The sequence below is a fragment of the Perognathus longimembris genome, chromosome 4, assembly GCF_023159225.1.
Source record: "Perognathus longimembris pacificus isolate PPM17 chromosome 4, ASM2315922v1, whole genome shotgun sequence".
Lineage (NCBI taxonomy): Eukaryota > Metazoa > Chordata > Mammalia > Rodentia > Heteromyidae > Perognathus > Perognathus longimembris.
This window is the reverse complement of record NC_063164.1, coordinates 3,273,981-3,298,967: the sequence shown is the minus strand read 5'-3', so window position 1 is coordinate 3,298,967 and position 24,987 is coordinate 3,273,981. Positions and strand designations below refer to the sequence as shown.

The following is a 24,987-nucleotide window of genomic DNA, read 5'->3' as shown; positions in this document are numbered from 1 at the left end:
CCGTGACCCGTCACCCGGGCTTGGCACGCGAGCGCGTGGTATCCCAGGAACCAGGTGGGCGGGCTGGTCTTCCTCAAGGGGCTCCGCGCTGATCACGTGACTTGGGAGCTGGGTGGTGAAGGGTAGCTTCCTCTGGGCAGTGTTTCGGGTGTGAACACATCGAAACGGAGGCACAAGTGCGGAGTGTCGCTTTAAGTAACAAGACCACTCATTGTCAGACAGTTACCGACTTCCCTTTCCTGTGCTGGAAATACCTGTGACTACAGGAATCACCCTCGGGCCCCCCCACCCGAAAATGTGACACACACACATGCGTGGAAGGAAAGAGGAGTCTTTCACGTGATTATTCTTAAGTAGATGTTCTATGACTTTAATAACGCGGTTGTGTTGTTGATTCAGATTTTAATGTAATGTATTATATAGGATGCCATTTTAATGGTTTAAAGAAAGTGGAAATTAGGTCTGATTTAATTTGGGGGTGTTTTGTTGGTGCATGTGGAAGTACGTGGGGGGGGGCAGGTGCGTGCACCAGTCCTAGGACTGGGACTCAGGGCCTGGGCACTGTCCCTGAGCCTTCAGGCTCAAGACTAGCACTCTTACCACTTGGAGCCACAGCTCCACTTCTTTTCTGGTAGTTAGTTAGAAATGAGTCTCGTGGATTTACTGCCCGGCTTTGAACCGTGATCCTCAGATCTCAGCCTCCTGAGTAGTGAAGATTACGCCTGTGAGCCACAGATGCCGAGCGCATGCAGGTGTTTTCAGACTTGCAGCGACTCTTGAACGAGGATGCCTCTTCTGACATCCTCTCTGGCACTTGCACACTTCAATGCACCACATACACACACACGCTCACACACAGAGGCGCACACTGAGATCCTGGCGGAGAGGAAGCAGAGCCTTCCCGCTCAGTAATTAAGGGAATAATAAGGGTTCATTGTGTGCCAGGTAGAAAGAAAACGTGCAGGAAACCCCACAAAGTCTGGGAGCCTCACTCTGCTCAGCCAGCCAGGAAGCGCCCGGCCATAAAACCCCGGTGGCCTAGAACCGCCCGCCCCCCTCCCCCCCTCCCGCTCCTCCCCTTGGCGTGGGGGGGGGGGGGAGGCCGGGCCCAGCACCGAAGGTGACTCGGTCCCCAGGGCTTCCTGCGGAGGAGCCGGGATCCTCGGCCACCTGACACTTAAACAAGTGTGCGCAGCCCTGACCCAAAGCCCATGACCCGCCCGCCCGGTAGAACTGAAAGAAAGCATTCATCCATTTTTGTAAGGATCAGCCTCCGTGAATTACATGGCAGGACTTTCCTAGCCTTCCTGATACCATTGGAAAAATTAAAAAAGTCATTTCTCTGTTGAGGCGTAAGTAATCGCTGAACCCCTGAAATCTTCCCACTTGTGATTCCAATGTCAATTATTAAAGTCTCTGTGTATCCAATTCTGCCACTCCCTGAACTGACCCAAACGAATAGAAAGGCGAGGAAAAAAAAAAAAAAAAAGAAAGAAAAGGAGAAAGAAGCCACCTTCGGGGGTGCTGTTCACGCGGGGTACTCCTGAGAGCATGGGATAGCTCCACAGCCTGACCTCCGGTCCTCGCTGCTCCAGGGGCTGGGATCTTAGGACCCCAGTTCGAGAGGATCTCGGTTCTAATCCAGCAGAGGCGGGGGAATGTCTCCCACCCACTAACCACCCAAAGGCCGTCAGCGGAGGTATGGCTCAAGTAGCAGAGCTCCAGCCTTGGGTGGAAAGGCTAAGGGACCGCACCATGGCCTTGGGTTCAAGAATCAACACTGGCACAGAGAGAGAGAGAGAGAGAGAGAGAGAGAGAGAGAGAGAGAGACGTCCCCCGACGCGAGGCGGTCTCTCCGGGAGAACACCCCTTGTCAAGCCCAGTGCTGCTCTCACCAACACAGCTTGTGGTATCAACCTCCCTTCCGGGCCTCCGTGTCCCCACACAAGGACAATCGACAGCCCCCGGGGAGGGGGGGTCCCCCACATCCAGCAGGCTCCTGGCCCCTCCCTCCTCTTTCTCCTTTCTCTCCGGTTTCCAGGCAGGCCCCAGTGTCATTGGAAAGCACTGTCACCTCACCAGGCAGGGACCCTGAGGAGTGGCCCCCACGGGGGGGGGGGGGCATCCTGCAGGCTGTGGACCCAGAAGCTGCCCTGATCCAAGGGCCCAGCCCTGGCTGTGGCCCGGCCTCTTTGTCAAGGGCCAGGGCTGAGCAGCCGGGCTCCTGCCGGGGACAATGGCTGTCCATCAGGGACAGGGAATGGGAGCGTCTCCGGGCGGGAGGGGGCGGGCTGATGGCAGACACCGGGATCTGACTCGTCATTTCTCTGCCCTCACCACAGCTGGGGGGCAGGGGGGGGAGGGGGAGGGGGGTTCATTTTCTGCATCCTTAAGAGCCGTTGCTCGTCCTCTGGTCTCCCGCCCCTTGCCTGGAAACAGGCTCTGGCAGTCCAAATGTTGGAAATAATTGGATTCTAAATCCTAATTCATCTGTAAAGTATTCGGTGATTAAATTAGCCTAATAGATATTATTTCTTACATGACTGCATAATTTTGCCCTGATTGGATCTCGGGGGCCCTCACGGGCCCCCCGATTTACTATTGACTTGAAGTCCTCAGAAGGCGAGACATAACTCTCCGCTCGCGCAGTCTGTTTTCCCAGGTTAAAAGTTAACGTGATGGATGTTTAAAGGCCGCTGCCTTGCTGCTCAGGGGCAGCGAGTGGCACAGGGGTATTAGTCCTTAAGAAGAGCAGTAGAAGAAAAATATTATTGTATGCAGAAAAAATATTGTTTCATGGCTTCTACCCAGAAATCAAAAGACAAATTCATCTCTCAGTGTCTTTGAACAGAGACATTTAATTGTAAGTCACATAGGGGTTGGTTTGCTTTTTAATAGCTAGAAATTGTATCAGAGCAAAACTTCCATCACCATCTGTATAGGTCTTAATGAGAATTATGAATACGGCCCAAATGTTTCACCAGGCATTGCAGACACCTGTAATCCCAGCACTCAGGAAATGGAAGTGGTGTGGGGGGGAGGGTGTGCTTTGAGTGTTCAAGGCCTGCCAGGGTTCCATAGCAAGACCTTGTGTTTAAAAAAAAAAAAAAAAAAAAAAAAGCCAGGCATCAATGGCCTATAATCATAGCTACTCCAGGGGCTGAGACCTAAGGATCATGGTTCAAAGCCAGCCTGGACAGAAAAGTCCCTGTGAGACTCTTATCTCCAGTTAACCATTCAAAGACCAGAAGTGGAGCTATGGCTCAAAGAGCACAGGCTTTGAGCAAAAGAGCTCAGGGACGGTGCCCAGGCCCTGAGTTCAAGTCCCACAACTGGAAAAAAATTTAAACTAGCTGGGCAGCAGTCATGCCTGTAATCCTAGCTACTCAAGAGACTGAGATCTGAGTATTAATGTTGGAAATCAGCCTGGACGGAAAAGTCCATGAGATTCTTATCTCCACCAGTTAACCACCAAAAAAAAAAAAAAGACAAAAAGTGGAGCTATGGCTCAAGTGGTAGAGCACTAGCTTTGAGCAGAAAAAGGTCAGGGACATCTCCCAGGCCCTGAGTACCAGCGCGTGTGCGCACGCATGCACACACACGCACACACACACACACACACACATTGTTTTGTAATGTTTGTCAGTAACCATTCTCCGTGGAGTTAGTGTGCAGTGGTTGGGGGAAGGACCCAGGGAAGCTGAGATGGAGCTACAGAGCATCCATTTGCTCCCTGTCCCATTTCTTCTTTTTTTTTTCATCAGTTCTATTTCTCCAACTATGTGTCTCCCCCTCCCCCAGCCCCGACACTGCCTCCCTCCCTCCAAAAACCTGCCGGTACCATTCACAGCCCTCCCTGGTTCAGTAGCTGGAAACAGCTGGTGGGTTTTGTGAGGCCACTGGAAGAGAGAGGTTTGGGCAAACACTGGGGGCACCCAGGACCGAGGAGGTAGGTAAACTCAGGAAACAGTTTTCATGAGTAAATGCGGGAAACAAAGGCCGCCCAGCGGGGGCAGGAGGGACGCGCACTCCCCCTGAATAGCTCCCTCCAAACAGAGCTGAAAAGGAAGAAGGCCCATTTGCTTCTGGGAATCCAATAAATTGTTTCAGGAAGTGAAAGTCTGTCCAGGCTAATGGAGCCGTGATTGACAGCGGTTCTCATTATGGAGCCCATCAGGGGACAGGGCATTCCTGTGCTGTTGAGGGGCCGAGGTGGGAACGGGAGGAAGCCAGAGCCCCGGGTGGGGGTAGGGGTGGGGACCGCGGGCTGTGTGCTTGAAAGAGTCCCCCGTCTCCGGGCTCCTTCCTATAAAGGAGGATCGTCTTTCAGGACCATTGACCTCAGGTTATGACCAGCCGTTTCTCTTGACCCCCGCACCGGGTCTCCTCCGGGGAAGCCCGTCCTTGCCCCGCCGTCCCCGTGGGAATGGCAGGTGCCCTACGGGACCACGGCATGCCCCTGTGCCCGCCCCGCGCAGACAGGGACACGCTGGGACCTGTGCGGCCGGGGACACGTGTGCTTCCCCCGCCCACGAGGGGCCAAGTCCCAGGACCTGGCCTGGGTGTGAGGGCCCCCACTACTGTCGCGCGGCTCTAGGATGAGCCGTGGTGCGAGGTGGCAGGGACACAGATCCGGGGGACGGGAGGGCCCTGGCGGGCCAGCCGCGCAGGACAGAGCCCCGTAAGCCAGGGGACGCCCCCGGCCAGGAAGGAGTCGTCCGGGGTCCCTGGAACCTTGTCTGCGTGCGGTGCCTTCCGCCCCCTCCGGCTCCGCCAGCAGTGACCCCCTTCCCCGCCTCCCTGGGGGAGACCATCATCCGGATTTTTCGCTCTGAATTTGGGCTCCCCTGCACCCCAAGTCCACGGCATCCGTAGTGGGCGGTCGGGACGCGGTCTCTGCTGCTGCAACCGGACGGCAGCCGGCCCCGGTCAGCGCGTCCCGTGGGGCCCTCAGCCGCCGCACCCAGGACGGGGTGACACCCGCTAGGCGCCCCGGAGGTCACGGGGAACCAATGGGCGTGGGTGTGCGGGATTGCCGTTGTGGGGGGGGAGTGAGGCTGCCCCCCCCCCCAAAGCCCCCTGCGAATCCCCGCCTCCTGCCCCACCAGCATCCACACGCCGATTTTCAAACAGAGAGCAGGGATCGAACCGCAGTAGCCTCAGCCGTAAGGAGAGCGTCCGCAGCCCGGTCCCCCGCCGGCCAGGCCCAATGGGCACATAACGCCCTATAAACTGATCAGGGTGCCTCGCTCCCCATTGGCGGACCTTCTACCGCCAAGCACCGAGGCGTCAGCCGTTTCCAGGAGTCGGCCACCCACGTCACACTGCGCCTAGGATAAAGCAGGCTTCTGCCTGTACGAAGGAGCCCTGGGGTGGGGAAATGGGGGGCTCGTGGCGGTCGCCCCACAAGCCCCGTGCAGAGCCAGTCAGGCGTTCGGCCTGGGGCTCCAGCTGCACAGGCCAAGGCCGGGAGCCGCAGCAGCTCCCGTGGGCCCCGAGGTCCTTAGGGACGGTCCGGTACCGCCCGCCCTCCCTCCCCCCCCCCCCCCCCCCCCCCCCCCCCCGGCACATCTCGGGAAGAGCACAGACCCACCCTCTTATTTCAAGAGCCTGATAGAAACATTCAGGAGCGGGCATAATTGCTTCAATTACTTTTCTCTGGGTTTCGAGACGCACACTCAAGAGTCACAAATTAGAAAATAATATTCGCATGTTTCTTCTAATTGGTAACAGATTAGAGGCATTTTTATCCTCGAAAATAATTTCCAAATGTGACCTAGAGAGCCTGCGGAGGGGGGGAGGGAGGGGGAGGGGGAGGCAGGTAAGCGCGCGGAGCCGGGACCTCGCCCGGTCGGGGCGTGGGGAGGCCTCTCTGCTCTTCTCTGCTTCTCACACCAACCAGCTCACAACCCAAGCCTCTCGGGCACACATTTACACACATGTCCATCTCCGTGGCCGTATTTCCTAAAACTGGTACGCGTCCATTTGTATGTCCATATGCTTTCTCACGTTTGTTTTTCAGCCGTTCTGGGATTTGAACGCAGGGCCCCCGGCCCCCTTTTTTGCACTGGTTACTTCTCCGATAGGGTCTTGCTTCCGGTCCGGGCCACGGTCCCGGACCACGCTCCTCCTGTTTTTCCCACAGTGGCTGGCATACCATCCTGCCTCGCGGCTGCTGTTGAGATGGAGGTCTCTCCCGCTCCTTCCTGACCAGGCTGGCCTGGAACCGCAGTCCCCAGCCTCGGCCTCCAGGAGCTGTACTTACACGTATGCCACATCTCGTTCCAAAACGGGTGTGATATCCCCTGCCTCTGTGTGTCCAGGAAGTGGAGGCCTGCGGAGCCACCTTGCTGTTTAAACGCAAGATCGCATCAGATACGGCTTCTTAAAATTAGCCAGACTTACCTGGGTGCCCGTACCTAATGCTATATATAATCCTAGCCACTCAGGAGGTTGAGATCTGAGGATCAAGAGTTCGAAACCAGTCTAGGCAAGAAAGTTCCTGAGATGCTTATCTCCAATTAACTACCAAAAAGCCAGAAGGAGAGCTGTGGCAGAGTGCTAGCCTTGAGTAAACAAGCTGAGGGATAGTGTCCAAGCCTTAAGTTCAAATCCCAGGACCAGCACTACAAAAGGAAGAGGAGGAGGAGGAAGCGGAAGAAGAAGAAACAGCAGCAGCCACTTCTGTTCTGGGAAATAGCTTGTCAAGGTTTATACAAAACTGTCTATGAAATCCCCATATGACCTAGCCACTGAACTCCTGGGTACTTATTCTAGAGACATAAATACTTGGCACACAAAAGAATGTATGTAAACATCCACAGTGACTTCATTATAGCAGTCAGGACTGGGAAGACGCAGCTAGACTTCAGTGGGTGACTCCTTGGACAAGCTAGAGCCCCTCTGCGCCGTGGAATACTATTCAGCAGTGAGAAGCAATGAACTGGCCCATGTAGCAACTTTGGCTAAATTTTCAGGGCACTGTGGTGATAGGAAAGAAAATTTGCAAAAGGTTCTATACTGATTTAATTTTCATAACGTGGGGGGGGGTGTGGTTCAAGCTTTGCCAACGGCTGATACTGGGGCCTCACTGGGCTACACAGACCTAGCCCAAGAATTCCTGGCCCTTCGGTAATCATAAGGATTCACATCAGTGACAAGACGATTAACCTGGGCACCAGTGGCTCACACCTGTCATCCTAGCTCCTCAGGAGGCTGAGCTCTGAGGATCAAGGTTCAAAGCCAGCCCAGGGAGAAAAGTCCATGTGATTTTTATCTCTAAACACACACACACACACACACACACACACACACACACACACACACACACACACAAACTGGCGCTGTGGCTCAAGTGGTAGACCTCTCTAGCCTTGAGGAAAACAAGCTCAAGGACAGTTCCTAGGTGTCCTGAGTTCAAACACACACACACACACACACACACACACACACACACACACACACACACAGAGGACTAAGCCTCGGCTGGTCTGACATGAGCAGACCAAGTAGGCCTGAGCCAGGACGCTCAGGGGCCTCTGCAGCACTCTCTTACCAGAAAGCTTGGTAGACAGCAAATTCCACCTTATCAAAGCCAGTGGCATTGAGTAAATTAGACCCTGGGTCAATGCTGAAAAATAAAACAGCCAGCCAGCATCTGCCTCCTGGTCCCATCAGTCCAGAGGCTTTTGGAGAAAGGAAACCCAGCTCTGGTTGACTGGTGGGGTTTCCTCGGGTAGGGGGTGGCAGCTCTTTGATGAAATCCGGGCTGGTGGGGTGCTTGCTCCCGGGTCATTCCCCACCCCCCAACCCCCCACCAAGGAGCCTCTCATCAAACCCCCTCCTCTCCCCTCCATCGCCAGGCCCCAGACCACTAATCACATTAGTGTCTTCAGACTCTTGGAAAAAGGGGGAAATGCAAATTAATTGTCAGTGTCTTTCATGTGCATATTCTCAATGCCTTTGGTCTTTGAGAACCTCTTTCCTTATTCTATCATTGGTGGCTGTGACCATTACACTCCTGCTCCCAGAGTCAAAGGAAACCCACCCTTAGAAAGTTCTTTGTTATTCAAAATCAGTAGTTTATATATATGTATAATTTTTTTTTTTGCCAGTCCTGGGCCTTGAACTCAGGGCCTGAGCACCATCCCTGGCTTCTTTTTGCTCAAGGCTAGCACTCTGCCACTTGAGCCACAGCGCCATTTCTGGCTTTTTCTGTATATGTGGTGCTGAGGAATTGAACCCAGGGCTTCATGCATGCTAGGCAAGCCCTCTACCACTAGGCTATAGCCCCAGCCCAGTCTTTATATCTTAAAATAATAATTATACTGCCAGGCACCAGTGTCTTGCGCCTGTCATCCTAGCTACTCAGGAAAGTGAGATCTGAGGATCTTGGCTGCAAGCCAGTCCTGGCAGAAAAGTCCCTGTGAGACACTTACCTCCAATTAACCACTCACAAACCGGAAGTGGTGCTGTGGCTTAAGTGATAGAGGGCTGGCCTTGAGCACAGAGAGGCTCAGGGACAGTGCCCAGGCCCTGAGTTCAGACTCCACAACTGGCTGCTCATGCCTGTAATCCCAGATAGTCAGAAGGCTGAGGTCTGACGCGCAGCTCTTCTTACCTTATCAAACGCCAGAACCAGAAGGGAAGCTGTGGCTCATAGGACAGAGCACAGGAACTCAGACGCACATACACCTGTATCATCATCATCATCATCATCATCATCATCATCATCATCATCATCGTCATCATCACCACCACCTTGGACCATAGTTCTTAAAGCCAGTTGGCAGCTTTTGCCAGAACACTGCCTTGGGATTCGCTGTGGCTTTTCCACACGTGTTGTCGCTTAGAGATCGGCCACCTTGGCTGCCACCCCCGAGGAGAGCCGTAACTGCAGCCTGCCCCAACGCTCTTCCTTCTCGCCCCCGGCTTTTCCGCGCAGAGGGGCCGTGGGTCTCCCCGTCTCCAGTGTGTGAAGGGCAGCGCACGCCAGGCAGGCCCTGCCCCGTCCCCACGGAGGGAAGCGCCATTTCCCTTCCCTCGTCTGTTTATGGTGCGATATGTTCCAAAACCAATCACATCAGCCACTGTTATGGTGAACTCAATTCCCGGAGACGGGGACTCCGTGGCCGGGTGCACCGGCGAGGGGCAGCCGCGTTTCATGCCACATTACCCCGAATCCAGGATGCTCGCTCCACCGGCCCAGCTCGCTTTCTCCTGGCCCGGACTGATTGGGATTTATGCCTTCAGAATGGCTCTGCATTTTTTTCAGTGGTAAAGCCCAGAAACCCAATGTGTGGCTGGCAAAGCTTCATGGCAATTCATGTATACGCACGCGCGTGCGCACACACACACACACACACACACACGCACGCGGAGCCAGCAAGTGAACTCACACACGTATCAGACTCGCTGTGGGCTGGTCGGTAAAGATGTCTGAGATGCAAGTAGAAAATGGCAGGAAGGGCCTCAGAGACACGTCGGGACATGGTCACTGGCGATACCAGGGCGGTGAGCTCTGAAGCTACGGTACCTGGGTGACTCCGGTGACCGGCTGGAGTAGAGCCACCCTGCTGGACGCGGTCGCCCTACCTCCATTAGCTCTGGGCTCCCCACGCCCCTCGAGCAGCGCAACGCCGGGGTGCAGTTCTGGGCGAGGCGGGCCCTGCCAGCCAGTGGGCGTACGCAAAGCCGGGTCCTCCTGTCGGTCTCCGCGCGGGGAGAGCGGGCGGAGCGTGGGGCGGGCATCCGGCCACCGGGGAGGATGGGGAGCGCGCGGAGGCCCCGCCTCCAAGGCGTGAGCGAACGCGCCCTGGATGAGGAGCCGGCCACGGCCGGGTTCACGCAGCAGTCCCATGGCGGGAATCCTCCCCCCGGACCCGGCAGGGCCTCCACAGCCGTCTCGGGAAGGCGGGACGCCTGGGCGTCCAGCCGCCCCGCCCGTGGCCGCGTCCACACCTGCGTGCGGACAGATGCGCTCAGCCCGCACCTGCGGCAGGCCCACCTGACTGTAACTCAAGAAGTAATAAGCCCAATACAATTGACTTTATTTAATTAATAATGATCCTGTGCTGCTCCTCTATGCTCATAAAACACCCTGCAGGTTGGGGGGGGAGGGACCCACTCCCAATATTGATCAGGAGTCAAGCAGGATATTTATTTTGTCTTTGCCCCGTGAGCATAAATCCTCGTCTCTCGCCTCCCGCTTTCTGCGCGCGGGGATTTACAGTGGCCAGTTTCTTAAAAGCTTTCCGTGATTAAGGAATAAATATCCATCGGGCTTTGTTGGCCGTCCTCGGGGCTGCAGCCCGACCCCCTAGCAACGCAGCTGGGGAGAAGGCATGCGTGAGAGGGGGTGCCCTGGCGGCCCACGGGGGGGGCCCCCTGCTCCCCCCGGGTGGGGCTGCATATTGTTCCGGCCCCCTCTTCCGTGCCTCCTCTCTCAGTTCCTGTTTGGCTGGAGGCAGGAAGCACTTTGGAAATTCCTTGCTGCTAGCCCTTTCTTTTCTCTCCTTCCGGGTCCTTCTTCTCCTGGCCCGTCCCCGGTTCAGGACCGTGCGCGGCTCCTCCGGGGCAGCCTTCCTCCCCAAGGGCACCGCTCGAGGGTAGAAAATCCTCCCCTGCCTCTTCTCCTCCTCGTGGGGCGGGGGGGGGAGAGGGGTGGTGTCTGGAAGAGCTACGCAGTAACGGGCATACACCCCATTACTGCTTGGCCTTTTACCACTTAGGGGAAGGATTCGAATAAAAAGAGGCGTTAATTAGACCCCACGGGGGACAGACCTTCAGGAATGGCCCTTGATGCTCTAACTGCAGAGCCGTACCCAGAAGGGAAGCTGAGGGCGCCTGGCCCCCCTCCCTCCGCCTCTCGTCCACCTTCTTCCCCTCACGTCTCCTGGATGACCTCGAGGCGGCACCGGGAGCTGGTGGGAAGCTTCGCTTCTGGGAACCCAACCCATGAGCTCATACCCCTTGGCAGGGTGCTGAGGCCTCCCGGGCAGACCCCAGACACGGCCGAGCGCGGCCCAGCTCGCCTGGGACCCGGGACGTGCCTTGCCGTCTCCTCAGGGCCTCGGGGGCCCGCCCCGCCCTGGGCGCCGCCCTGGCTGTACGACTGAGGGCGGAGTCGTGATGGATTCGTGCGGGAAGACTCCCCCGCGAGAGCCCCCCGACACCGGGATGAGAAAGCCTGTGTCCCCATGCTGGACAGGCGGAAGCGCTGGGACCACGCAGCCCCCCCCCCGGGGCCCCCGTCCGTCCCACGAAGACAGATCAATCCCAGGTGCTGCACTGGCCCGTGTCTGCATCTGCAGTGTTGTCACGTGACCGCTCGGGCCCCAGTGTCTTCTCTAAGCCTGCAGGGGCGCTCGTACCAGGTCTCCAGTGCCGGGCATGGGGGGGTCGCAAGCGAGGACCGAGCCCTCGCGACGCCCCACGGAGCAGGTACAGTCCCCCCCCCCCCACGGCCTTGGCGTCCGTCCCGGCCTCACCCCTGACCTCCGCTGCACTCCACCCTCGATTCCGGGACCGCGGTCTCGGCCGAGCTACATCTGTCCTACATCCCTGATTCCGCTCCGGGGCATGGACACAGGGCAGGCTTAGCGGCGCCGGCACCGTGGCCTCGGCACACACTGGGCAGAAAGCCCTCTAGCCCTTCATCTGGTCCTTGATCTGCCCCCGGGGGCGGCGGAAGACAGCTCGATGTCCCTCAGTCCCACAGCAGAGCCTCCTGCCCATCTGGGCTCCCTGTCGTCCTTACCGGAGTCCCAGACTTTTGGTTTGGTTGGCGTTATGGTTTGTTTTGGTAGTAGCAGGGATTGAACTCAGAGCTCCCCGCTTGCCAGACAAGCCACTCCCTCACCCATCCAACGCATGTTTAAGGCCGGGCCAGGGGCTGAGGGGTAGCTCGGTGGTAGAACATTTGCTTGGCATGCATAAGACCCTGTGTTCCAATCCCAGAACTTTAAAAAGAAAGCCGAATGTACCAGATGAGGAACATGGCCTTCAGAGCCCCCTCGGGCCGGGGTGGGGTCCATTTCCTGTCTCCGTGTTCCAGAAGTGAAGACACTGGTCAACTCTCCACTCTCTCCCTCATCTTCTGAAAGACTGACCCCCGGCTTTTACTGAAGCCTTCTGATTTTTGCTATCATTTCCCCAAATGTGGCCACAACCCGTGTGCACGGGCGGGTGGCGTGTGTGTGGACAGCCGTGTCAACCTCTGTGTGTGTGTGTGTGTGTGTGTGTGTGTGTGTATGGGTGACCAGGTTACCCGCGTGGGGCCGTGTGCACGGGCGGGTGGCGTGTCTGTGGACAGCCACATCTTGCTGAGAAGACTCGGGAGATCTGCGTTTGGGGGGTGAGCTATGACGCGATGAGGCCGCTCACCGTCCCTCCCTGCCCTCAGCGGTGTTGCGGTTTGGGGTCCACCTGGTTTCGGCGGGTGCGGGCGGTTGGGCATGCTCAGTGGGCACAAGCCTCAGGTAGGACGCGTCCCAGGGACCCCCCGCGGGGTGGGCACACGGGGGCCTGGCCAGGCCATCACTCCTCAGGCACCCAGAGGATCAACAGCCAAGTCAGGCAGACCCCACAGATCCCCACAGGGTCTCTGGCTCTGCCCCTGAGTGCTGTGCTTGGTACCCAACCAACACGTGGCCACACGCGCCGCGCAGCTCACGGCCATGAGGCGGAGGCCCCGACAAAGGCCTTCACTGTGATCAAGAGGGAGAGGAAAGCAGCCGCCCGGCGCCTCCGAGGATGTCCGCGGGTCAGGGTCCGCTGCCCCCGTCCCTCCCGCGCCTGCGCTTGATTTATCTCAAGGTGTGTCAGCGCGGAGACCAGGGGAGGAGCCCCTCCCCCCTGCCCATGGCGGCCGCGCCAATAATTCATTTTTTAGCTCATTAGCTAACGGTGGCTGTGAGCAGTGGCCCTCCTGGGCATTGGAACGAGGCCAGGTGATCTACTGCAGCTCAGCCGTTCTTGAACCGGCCTTCCCTGGGGAGAAGGAAGGGCGCGTAACCAAGACATGCCGGGATCCCAGAAGCAACGCCAGGACACTGGAACCGCCACAGCAACACCAGGACACTGGAACCACCGCAGCAACACCCGGACACCGGAACCACCGCAGCAACACCAGGACACCGGAACCACCGCAGCAACACCCGGACACCGGAACCACCACAGCAACACCCGGACACCAGAACTGCCATAGCAACACCAGGACACCGGAACCACCGCAGCAACACCAGGACACCGGAACCACCGCAGCAACACCAGGACACCGGAACCACCGCAGCAACACCAGGACACCGGAACCACCGCAGCAACACCAGGACACCGGAACCACCGCAGCAACACCCGGACACCGGAACCACCACAGCAACACCCGGACACCAGAACTGCCATAGCAACACCAGGACACCGGAACCACCGCAGCAACACCAGGACACCGGAACCACCACAGCAACACTGGGACACCAGAACTGCCATAGCAACACCAGGACACCGGAACCACCACAGCAACACCGGGACACCGGAACCATTGCAGCAACACCAGGACACCAGAACCACCGCAGCAACACCCGGACACCGGAACCACCGCAGCAACACCAGGACACCGGAACCACCGCAGCAACACCAGGACACCGGAACCACCGCAGCAACACCAGGACACCGGAACCACCACAGCAACACCCGGACACCGGAACCACCACAGCAACACCGGGACACCGGAACCATCGCAGCAACACAAACCACCACAGCAACACTGGGACACCAGAACTGCCATAGCAACACCAGGACACCGGAACCACTGCAGCAACACCAGGACACCGGAACCACCACAGCAACACCGGGACACCAGAACCATTGCAGCAACACAAACCACCACAGCAGACCCGGACACCAGAACCACCGCAGCAACACCAAGACACCGGAACCATCGCAGCAACACAAACCACCACAGCAACACTGGGACACCAGAACTGCCATAGCAACACCGGGACACCGGAACCACCGCAGCAACACCGGGACACCAGAACCATCACAGCAACACAAACCACCACAACAGACCCGGACACCAGAACCACCGTAGCAACACCCGGACACCGGAACCATCATAGCAACACCAGGACACCAGAACCGCTGCAGCAACACCCGGACACCGGAACCATCGCAGCAACACCCGGACATCGGAACCGCTGCAGCAACACCCGGACACCGGAACCACCGCAGCAACACCGGGACACCGGAACCGCCGCTGCAGCGTGTGCCCCGGCATCGGGGTTTTCTAGGGCAGTAGTGTCAAGCGGAACAGGCAGCATCGCTGGAGGGCGCCCTTCCCCCCTCCGCTGCGCAGACACCCCAGAGAGCAGAGGCTCGGCCGCCATCGCCCCGTGCCAGGCCGCGGGGCCGCAGCGGAGGAGCTGGGCGCTTCTCAGGAGGCTGAGATCTGAGACCGAGGTCCCAAGCCAGGCTGGTCGGGAAAGCCCAGGGAGTCTCCTACCTCTAACTAGCCAGCAAAAATCGACATGGAGCTGCGCCTCAGTTGGCAGAACGCCCGCCTTGAATAAGAAAGCTTGCGGGCGTTAAGGGAGCTCGGCACCAACGCCCGCGCCTATAATCCTGAATTCCAAGCCAGCCCAACCAGGAAGGCCCATGAGACTCGTATCTCCAACTAACCACCAGAGAGTGGAGCCGTGGTCCAAGTGGTAGAGCACTAGACCTGAGCAAAATCTTCAAAATCCCCGAGTTCAAGCCCCAGGACCGGCACACGCAACAAAAGGGACGCCATCTCATGGTCCTGGCGGCTGGAAGTCCAGGACGAAGGTGTTTCCTGGCGGGGCCTCTTCCCGTGTGGCGGGGGGACGGAGAGAGGAGTTGGGATCGCTCCCGTAGCTGCCGCCCGCCCCGGCGCATTGGGGCTCTCCCCAAGGCCAGGAGCCTCGGAGCACGCCCCACGGCTTGAACGGGACTCTGAAGGCACCACGGGGCCCGTGGGGCCCTGGTCGACACACGGCATGTCTCGGCAGCAAGTCTAGAAACTTCCTGCGGGCGTCAGGCCCCTCACATGCCCAGCAGCGCCTCTAAGATGCACGCCAGGCCTAGCGTGAATTCCCTGTGCCCGGCAGGGGCGCGGTGGCCCCCACAGTGCCGCCTGGCCCATAAACGTCCCCGCCCGAGTTAAGCATCACAGCCCCGCCCTGCCTTCCCCGTGAGGAAGGCCAAGGTAGCCACAGCGAAGGAGCAAGAGGCAGATACCGGGCGGGGCGGGGCGGGATTCTCACTAACCCCGAAGGCGCAGACCAGAGGACCACCATTCCAGTTCAGCCCCAGGGGAGAGAGTCCATGAGACTCTGGTCCCCCACGAAGCAAGCACCAAAATAAATAAATAAATAAAGCCAGAAGCGGAGCTGAGGCTCACGTGGTATAAAGCACTAGCTTCGAGCCACAGCACTTAGGAATAGTGCCCTAAGTTCAAGTCCCAGAAGCGGCGCCAAATAAACAACAAAAAAAAAAAAACCAACAACAACAACAAAAAGCAGCCACTGAACGAGGTCTGGGATGATGGACCACATCCTGGCAGCCCACCCTTCTAGAGACTCTGCCCCTCCCCGTGGCTGGCCACGGGGGGGGGGGGGGGGGCAAGGTTCTAAGTCAGAGGACCTGTCTGCTGATGCATTAGCACCCACAAAACTGCCCTGCCCTTAGGGCGGCCATTTTCACACTAATCAGGTTTCAGTTGCTAAGAACAGTCATTGCAAGCTGCCGTTCCCCTGAAAGACACAGATCAGGAGCGGAGCTCCTACCTGACGCGATGTTAAAGCAACAGGCCAAACACCAGAAGGGGCATCCTTGGGGCCGTGGGTGGAGCAGGGGCCCGCGCGGACCCGAGACTTGAGCTCCGTGCGATTTCTTGAAGTATCTCTGGCTTCTGATCGCGTCTGGCCATTTCCTGCAACTGAGGGGGAGCTGGAAGCCATTGTAAGTAGCAGCCCCCAGTGGTAGCTTCGGAAGCCTGAGCCTGGGGCCCTTCCCTTTGTCGGACCCTCTCCTAGAGCCTCTTCCCACTCCCAGGGGCGTAATACGAGGCCCCTTCTCTGGAGCAGGCCTCCCCCAAATGGCGGACACTTTCGTCCCTGCAAAGCCCGGTCCACATGTACTCTGATCGCAGGGACACCGAGTCCTTAAAACCAGAGCCAATCCCTGGGACCATTTGTGGGTGAGCTTTGTGTGGGGCGACCCACTCAGGGCCACATTCAGAGACCCACGCCCGGGGATCGCCGGGCCCCACGGCCGTCTGCACCCAGGGCTCCAGAGCCAGCGCCCGTGCGCAGTCTTTAGCGAGGGCATTTGAATATTAAAAAGAAATGTTAATAATTTCAGTCAGGACTAGAGTTTCCATGCTAAGTTCCCCGGTTTATCGCTGGGTGATTTGGCAATGGCTATTAAAATCAACTGGAGCAGAATAAGACAGCCTGATTTTAATGCCGACCAAAAAATGAGAGTTAGCAAATTGGAACTTGCAAATCTGGACATATCGCACGCCATTATCCCTTTTCATTTAAATCGTATTTTGCTCATTCCCTCTTGTGATTTATGAAACGCATCAACAATGGCTGACATTATAAACAAGGGTTTTCAAATCTATCGGAGGCCTGGGAGGAAGGGCGGCCTTTCTACCCCGGGGCGTTTCCCCGTGTGGCCGGCCCGGGGTGCCGGGGGCGGGACTGGGGCTCCGCGAGGGCTTCCCCCAGCCATCGCTGGGGCCCTCAGCTGTAGCCACGCGTTTGTCCTGAAAACCTCTGAATGAAAGGAGGTGTGGGGTCACCCTGGGGTCGCTCACATGTACCAGGAAGTGAAGCAAAACTAATCCAGATTTACTCCTGGAAGAGTCTGTTTGCCTAAGTATTTAAAAACAGATTAGGGCTCACCCGACACTGGATCGGGGTGCGCAGTGTAAACACAGGAAAAGGTGTAAACAAGGAAGCAGAAATGTCATGGGTAATGAGTTTTCTTTCTAGACTCTGAGTGATCTCTCCCGCGTGGCGGGGAGCTGTGTACCCTGATTATGGCTTGGGGAGGATTCTGGATTGTAGGAGAGGCGGCCACCGTGAATCCCTTCTTCCCGGCTGTTGGCAGTTTCAGTCTCTTTAAGTACCCAGAACTTTCGAGGACACCGCAAAGGCTGTGCCCCCAGGAGCCCACACCCTGGGCTTCTCACAGACTGCCAGGGGCTACCAGCAAAATCTCCCTTCTTTTTCAAAAATGTTTTCACCTTTGCTCCCGCCCGACCACCTTTCCTTTTCCTATTTGCAGTGTCTCCTGGTGGGGGGGGGGGGTGGCGGTTAAGAAACCAAACCCCAAATCCATCATTTGTCCCCCTGAGCTGGGGAACCGCTCACCTGGGGGGCTGCCTTTGAGGTCCGTAGCTATAAACACACTGGGCTGAGGAATTTCCCTTCGCCAGCTTGGCTCCCCTGTGCGGGGTCTCTCCCTCCCCCCAGCCCTCCCCTGGTCCCCCCCCCCCTTCTGTCAGCCCTGCAGCTTCCCCCGGCCGGCCGGCCAGGTGGTGTTCAGAGTTGCCAGCTGTGCCCTTCCAGGGGCTGCCTTGCCCTTCCCTGGCCTCTGCCCGACCCTGCTGGCCTCAAGGAGCCATGGGCCTCTTCCCTAGGCTGTCCTGAGCACTCTCCTGCGAACCCAGCCGGGCTGACGTCCAGCCTTTCCCGGGTTGGTGAAGGAAGGCCGCCCTTCCTCCATTGTTGGCAGGCACTGGGGCGTCCCACGTGGTGGGGGGGGGGGGTGGCTGAGCTAAGAGCAGGCACAGAGCGGAAGGGGGGCCCCCTTCTGCCCCTTCCCTGGACCCCCCATCCCCACCACTGCTAGGGGAAGAAATCGGGTGGAGCCCCAAGGCCCTGGGTGCCCCAGCAGCGCCTTCCTCCATCCCAGATCCCTGGGGCCCGGGTGGCGCCGCAGAGTCCGCATTTCTAGCCCATTCTCGAGTGGTAGATGCTGGAGTTAAGGCCGGTGCCCCTTCCAGAACCTTCCCCAAAGGCACCCGCAGGCCGGTAGAGACCTTGGGACCCCCCCTTTCTCCGCCCCCCTCCTGATGACTTCTGCCCCCTGGGTCTCAGCCCACTTGTGACCACGCCCGTCTCCCCTCGCAGGGAGGAGAAGGAGCGGTGGATCCGGGCCAAGTACGAGCAGAAGCTCTTCCTGGCCCCACTGCCGTGCACCGAGCTGTCCCTGGGCCAGCACCTGCTGCGCGCCACCGCCGACGAGGACCTGCGCACGGTCATCCTGCTGCTGGCCCACGGCTCCCGGGAGGAGGTGAACGAGACCTGCGGGGAGGGCGACGGCCGCACGGCGCTGCACCTGGCCTGCCGCAAGGGCAACGTGGTCCTGGCTCAGCTGCTCATCTGGGTGCGTACCTGGCGGCCACGATGGGGGGGGGGGCGGGCGGGGGGCCGCGGGCCCCGCCCACCATGCTGCCGCCCACAGCACAAGCCCCGCCCACCATGCTGCCGCCCACCGTAGGGCCCGCCCACAGTGCTTTCCCTCTGTGCCCGCCCACAGTCCAGGACCCTGCCCACGCTTTCCCCCGTGCCCGCCCACAGCAAAAGCCACGCCCACAGTGCTTTCCCTGTGCCCGCCCACAGCACAAGCCACGCCCACAGTGCTTTCCCTCTGTGCCCGCCCACAGTCCAGGACCCTGCCCACGCTTTCCCCCGTGCCCGCCCACAGCACAAGCCACGCCCACAGTGCTTTCCCTCTGTGCCCGCCCACAGTCCAGGACCCTGCCCACGCTTTCCCCGTGCCCGCCCACAGCAAAAGCCACGCCCACAGTGCTTTCCCTCTGTGCCCGCCCACAGCACAAGACACGCCAACAATGCTTTCCCTCTGCCCACCCACAGTCCAGGACCCCGCCCACAACGCTTTCCCCCTGTGCCCGCCCACAGTCCAGGACCCCGCCCACAATGCGTTCCCCCCTGTGCCCGCCCACAGCACAAGCCACGCCCAAAGTGCTTTCCCTGTGCCCGCCCACAGCACAAGACACGCCCACAATGCTTTCCCCCTATGCACGTCCACAGCGCAGGGCCCCGCCCACACCTTTCCCCTGGGCCCACCCACAACACGGGCCACGCCCACAATGCTCCCCCAGGGCCCGCCCACACCTCAGGGCCCGCCCACAACGCTTTCCCAGTGCCCGCCCACAGCCCTTCCACCCACCGCAGGCCCCTCCCACGCCTCTTTCCCCCTGGGCCGCAGAGGGTGGATCCACTGCAGGCCCTGCCCATGTCGCAGGCCCCGCCCACATCCCCCCGGGCCGTGTAGGGCGGGGCCGCTGCAGACCCCGCCCATGCCGCAGGCCCGGTCCACAGTGCTTCCCCACTGGGCCTCTCTGGTAGGTCAGTGCTACCAGGCTGAACCCAAGAATGGCTGGGGTTAGGGAATTGCAAGGGAAGTATGGAGACCCCCCTCCCTCCCTCTCTGTTTCCCCCCCCCAGTTTGCACTTGACCAGGGGACCCCATGGGAGGGGACACGAAGGAAGCCCGTGGGACCCCTCCTGGTGGGGGAAGCGTTGCGGAATGTTGTCACACGTGGGAGCGGATGGGCCCAGTGGCGGGGTGATTCCCAGAGCCCACAGGTGTACGCAGCTACGCCCGTGACACGGGAACACGGGCTCTTGGGGGCGGCGGGGGGGGGGGGGGAGACTGCAGGGGATGATAAAATGATAAAGGCTCTGCCTGTGTAAGCACAGCCGCAGGTCCGGGGTGCTGCACACACCCCCCCCCAGGGACAGCCTGGAGGGGTCCCCCGGGTAGGGAAGGAGGGAATGTGTGCATCAAGGGTGGGGCGTCAGCGTGAGGGGGGCTCCTGTGCCTCCACCCCAAGGTAGGAACCCAACACGCTCCCAGCCAGCCACGGTGGGGCTCGAGTCTCCACATGCTCTTAATATGTTGACAATGTCTACAGATTGTCTTTTTGTCCCGCCAGTAGTAGGACTTGAACTCGGGGCCTGGGTGCCGACATGTCTCAGCTTTTCCCCTCAAGCAGCCGCTCTCTGCTGCTGGAGTCGCGGCTTCCCCTTCTACCAGAGCCTCTGCTGGTTAGCTGGGACCGGCGAGACGCCCGGGGCTGGCTTCAGCCCTCCCTCCTCGGGCCTCCGCGCCCGAGCCGCTGGGCTTGTAGGCGTGAGCCGCCGCGCCTGCCTCCCCGCGCTTCCGTTCAGTGAGAGCCGGGGCGCTACGCGGGAAGCGCTGGGCTGGTGACGGGGGGCCGGGCGCCCCCCAGTGTGCACGGCGCGCTCGCGAGACGGCAGGGGCCCGCACCTCCTCTCGGGTCTCCCGAGGCCTCCCCGTCTCTTCCCCCGGGGACACGAGGTGGACCGGGCGGGGACAGTGACATCTTGAGCGGTGTGGGAAACACCGGTTAGCGTGGAACACAAGGGGGGGGGGGGTGAGAGAGAGAAGCAGAGAAGCAGAGAGAGAGGCGCCCGGCGGGCCGCGGTGTCTCCGAGCTCGCAGGTGCCTTGTTCCCCGCGTGTTCGCGCGGAGGCGTGGCCGCCCCGCCGGTTGCTGTAAGTGATTCTTTTTATTAGTATTTTTATAACTGGAAAGCCAGAACACCCACAGCAAGCCGGCCGCGCCTCCGATCCGAGACCCTCCGGGCACGCGTGGACGCGGGGCTGTGGCTCCGGTGGTCGAGTCCCGGCCTCGAGCGGGCGCCCGGTGGCTCCCGCCCGTCATCCCAGCTCCGAGCTCCGGGGTCCCCAGTTCAAAGCCCGCCCCGGCGGGGGAGGCCCGGAGCCGCCGGTCCCCGGTGAACTTTTACCTTCCAGCCCCCGGGGACGGGGCCGCGGCCCGCCCGGGCGCGTGGAGGGCGTGGCGGGGAAGGGCGCTCCTCCCGCGGGGCGCCGCCGGGCGGGGGGACCCCAGGCCCCGCCCCGCGGTGACGGCGCCCCGCGCTCGCTTGTCCCCGCAGTACGGCGTGGAGGTGGCGGCCCGGGACGCGCACGGGAACACGGCGCTGGCCTACGCGCGGCAGGCGTGCAGCCAGGAGTGCATCGACGTGCTGCTGCAGTACGGCTGCCCCGACGAGCGCTTCGTGCTCATGGCCACCCCCAACCTGTCCCGGAAGAACAACGGCCGCAACGGCGGCGGCGGCGGCGGCGGGAGGGCGCCCAGCATCCTGTGAGCGCGCCCCGCGCCCCCCCTCCTCCGGGACACCCCCCCCCCCGGGGTGAGCCACAGCACGTGAGTCCCTCCCCCCCTCCCGGGGGTCACCCCCCGCCCGCCCCGCACCCCGCACCGCAGCGCGGATCCCGGACCGTCCTCGGGGTGAAGAGGAGGAGGAGGCCGGGCGGCCGCGGACTCCACCCGTCTCCCGGAGCCCGGGCCCCGTGGCAGCCACGGCCGCCGCCCCCGCGCGCAAGGGACTCCGGGTGCCGGAGCGGGCCGCGGGGGGCCGCGGGGGGCCGCGGGGGGCCGCGGGGGGCCGAGGAGCGGGGCGGCGGCTCCTCGCCCGCGGTGAAGCACATCCCTCCATTTCACCTCCACCGCACGGAGCGCGGATCTCATCTCCTCTCCGGAGCCTGACGGCATAAATCAGGAGCAAGCACAGAGTTTGTCAGGTCTGAAGCCCCGATGATGGTATGTGTCAAATCAGTTGTAGCTAATCTGTCCGGGGAGAATACGGGCTTCATTACACTTGTATAGTTGAGTTCTTCCAGCATTACCGCTGTTTAATAGAACATGATTAGTCATCACCGAGGAGAAAAGCGTATTAGCAAGGAGGTAGTTACACGGCACGCTCGGGTGATTGCCCCAATCTGATTGCAATATTCTAAGAAGCATCATATTATCCCAGACATGTTCTTTCGAGCCCTTGGAGCCCTCCTTTCTAAATTCACTGTCATAATTTAGTATCTGTTTAATTTTTCAGTCCGAAGAGAGGAAATCAGTTGTGGGGCATTATTTGACTGCAGTCTCCTTGATGCAAAAACAAAATGGAAAAAATAAATAAGAATAACCTGGAAATCCAGACAAGGAAATGACACATTTCAACCAAGAAATAGCTCCTTGTGTGGGTTTTGCAAACTTACACAAACACATAAGAGGCTCCCCCCCCTCCCCCGACAGAAGAGAGATTTTTCTGTTCTCGGACCAAAGTGGCTTCTGTGGGTCTCAGTCACTCCCGGCCGCGTGGCCGCGTTCCCCCGGCCTCTTCTGTCCTAGGTCCTTACACGAGATGTGTGAAAATCTATTTGAATAAAAGAAGTTCATAAATATGCATTGATTTTTGTACAGACAAATGGCACCTCTGTTAATTTATAAATTGAACTGATGTGAACTAATAATGTGCAACTAGTTGAGATAAGAGGGTTACAGATCATTGTACATGGAGAATCTTCCCAGCGGTAAACACTTCCATTAATGTGATGTACAGCTTTTCCAGAGCAACACGTCCAAGTGAGATGGTACAGTTTGCTTATTAAAATCAAGGAAGGAAGAAAGAAAACAACCAAGACATGGAAACAGATGAGCAGGGAGGGAGCGAGCTGGGGCCTCCTCCTCCTCCTCCTCCTCCTCCTCCTCCTCCTCCTCCTCCTCGAGCGTGATCTAGATTGGGGACCACTGGCCATGGCCAGGGCTGCTGGCGACACAGGCCGATTCTCTGAACCCCTGGGCCAGGTCACCAGGCCCGGCTCGCCACGGTCGGGTACAGATATGTTCAGCGTGGCGTTCAGACCGGAAGAGGAAATGGCCCGCGCCCCGCGTTAGGAGGGGTGGCGGCCCCTCGGAGGAGGGCAGGGAGGAGGCCCGGGCCGCGGACGGGCACGCGTGGCCCTGGGACCCTACACGCCCCCCCCACCCCCGTCTCGCGGAGAAGCTCCTCAATCCCGTATAGTCAACCTTTATATTTTGTAAGAGTTTCTCCTCTCCTTTCACTTAAAAAAATGATAATAATAAAGATGACGGGGGGGAAATAAACTTTACACGGAATTTGTACGTGGGTACATGTTTTGGAGATGATCTTAATCTTAAGTTCAGCAGAACTGACCAGTATCCAACAATACTCACCCGTGTGGAAGCCATGATTCCGGAAACCTTGACCACAGCTCCTAACCCCCCACCCTCCCCAATCCAATCCAGTTTTCCATTCTGTGTTGCATCACTGTGTAGTAATTTTCAATGTGAATAGAGAAAAAAAATGTCATTGCCTATTTTTGGAGACTACATTAGCATCGAACCCGCTCTCGGCGCGCCCCCGTCCACAGCCTTCCCCGTAGCGTTCCCGTAGCACGCAGCCGAGGACGAAGGAGATTCTTCCCCTGTCCGCGGGAGTCCGCCCCCTTAGGCCGCGGCTGCGTCTCCTCCCGGGAAGGACTGGCGTCCTCGCGAGGCTCCGCCTCGGGGTGTATATGAGCGTGTACATATTATTACATGTGTTTATAATATAATATTTTCCCAAACGACTTCTCGTCTCACTTCGCCTTCCACATCCCGAGTGCTCGCTCGGTGGGTCCCCCTCCCTCCCCCCGCCCCCTCCCTCCCCCCCCGCCCCCTCCACCCGCCTCTGCCCACCCGCTCCAAGAGGCCGTGCGTTTTAGGGATCCGTGTTCTGACCACAGACAGCCGAGGGCAGAGCGGGGCGAGGGCGGAGGCCCCAGGTTAGAAAAGAGCCGGCGGGGGGGGGGGTAGGGGGGTCCGTCCCGCAGCTCGGTTCCACGCGCGGCCCGCACGTCCGCATCTGCGGAATCCACCCGATCACTCTCTCCGCGCAGTGAAGACTCTCCCTCGCAGCCACGGGGGGGGGGGGGTCGTGGACACCACCGATTCCCCCCCACGGCAACACCGCCATTCAGCGAGCCCCCCAGGCCTGGCCCTCCACCTGCTTGTCATCCCAGAGGGCGAGTGAAAGGCCAGGCCTGGAGCCTGGCGGGGCGGCAGGGGCGGCAGGGGCGGCGTCCGTGTTTAGGCGGCCCAGGGAGGCGGGAGACCGAGAGCGGGCTCGGGAGAGGGACTGGAAATCCAGCCGGAGGTTTCAAGCCGTCGTGGGTGCAGCGCCACCCCGGCCCCATAGAGGGCGCTGCCGCAATCAGCGCTTGGAGTGGACGGGATTGGGGGGGGGGGCAGGTGGAGCGGGGAATGCCTGTCTAGTGCGTGCACCGGGGTGCCGTGGCTCCCCGCCCTGCCTCCCTGAAGTCCGGGCATTCTGGAAAAGTCCGGGCCCACCAGAATGCGGCTTCTAAGGAGACAAGAGGCCCAGGGCTCAGATTCTCCCCAGAGGCAAAGATGTTTGGACAGCTGATTAATGCCCCAGTGCCCCCCCCCATTGCTCTGTCCCTGTCCTAAAGCCCCTCCCCCCCCCCCACACACACAGTCATTGGGAATTTTCTAGAACGCCCCTGAGTTGTATTTATGGCCTTTAAGCAAATATGTTGAGAAACAGGAGCGAACTCAGAGAGAGATGTGGCAGAGATGCACGCGTCTCCTCCCGGGGGAGCAGCGTTGATCTCCGGCCCCCTCCTCAGACTCGGGGTGCTGTCACCTCCTTCCCCGCAGATCGCTTAGGCAGGAACGTCACACCGCACACGCTCTTCTCTTGGAGTCAATCTCGTGGATTCCAAGAAGCCCCGCTCCTGCCACGCTGGCCTGCCTGTCCAGGGGCCTCCCGGTCACAGGGCAGGGCCAAAGACACCCCCCCCCCCACTGGCCGGTGACACTTCCTCCCTGCCCCCCACCCCCCCGCCCCGCCCCGCGCACTGGCCCGGGCCTTGGGACTCTAACATCTAAGTCAGATTGATCCTCAACCAAATGTCTCGTTCCTCCTGCTTCTCGGGAAGCGAGAAAGTCGGGGGCCAGCCACTCGGGGGGACGGTCGCTCAGCAGAGATCTAGAGACCTGTCACCGCAGGGTGGGCCCTGGGCCCACGCGCGGCCACGCTGCCCTGAGCAAAGCCACGCCGGGAGGCCCCGAGCCTCCGTT

At 59.6% G+C, this 24,987-nt stretch overlaps 1 protein-coding gene across 1 annotated transcript in view; it reads left to right on the top strand.

Annotated features, from left to right (window-relative positions):
• Agap1 (ArfGAP with GTPase domain, ankyrin repeat and PH domain 1) overlaps nt 1-21,216 on the top strand; it is a 411,357-nt gene extending 390,141 nt beyond the window's left edge. The window contains 2 exon segments of the mRNA XM_048344473.1: nt 18,162-18,417; nt 20,981-21,216. Of these exon segments, the coding sequence (XP_048200430.1) occupies nt 18,162-18,417; nt 20,981-21,193 (469 nt within the window). The 3' untranslated portion in view covers nt 21,194-21,216.
• Nucleotides 21,217-24,987: the final 3,771 nt, after the last annotated feature.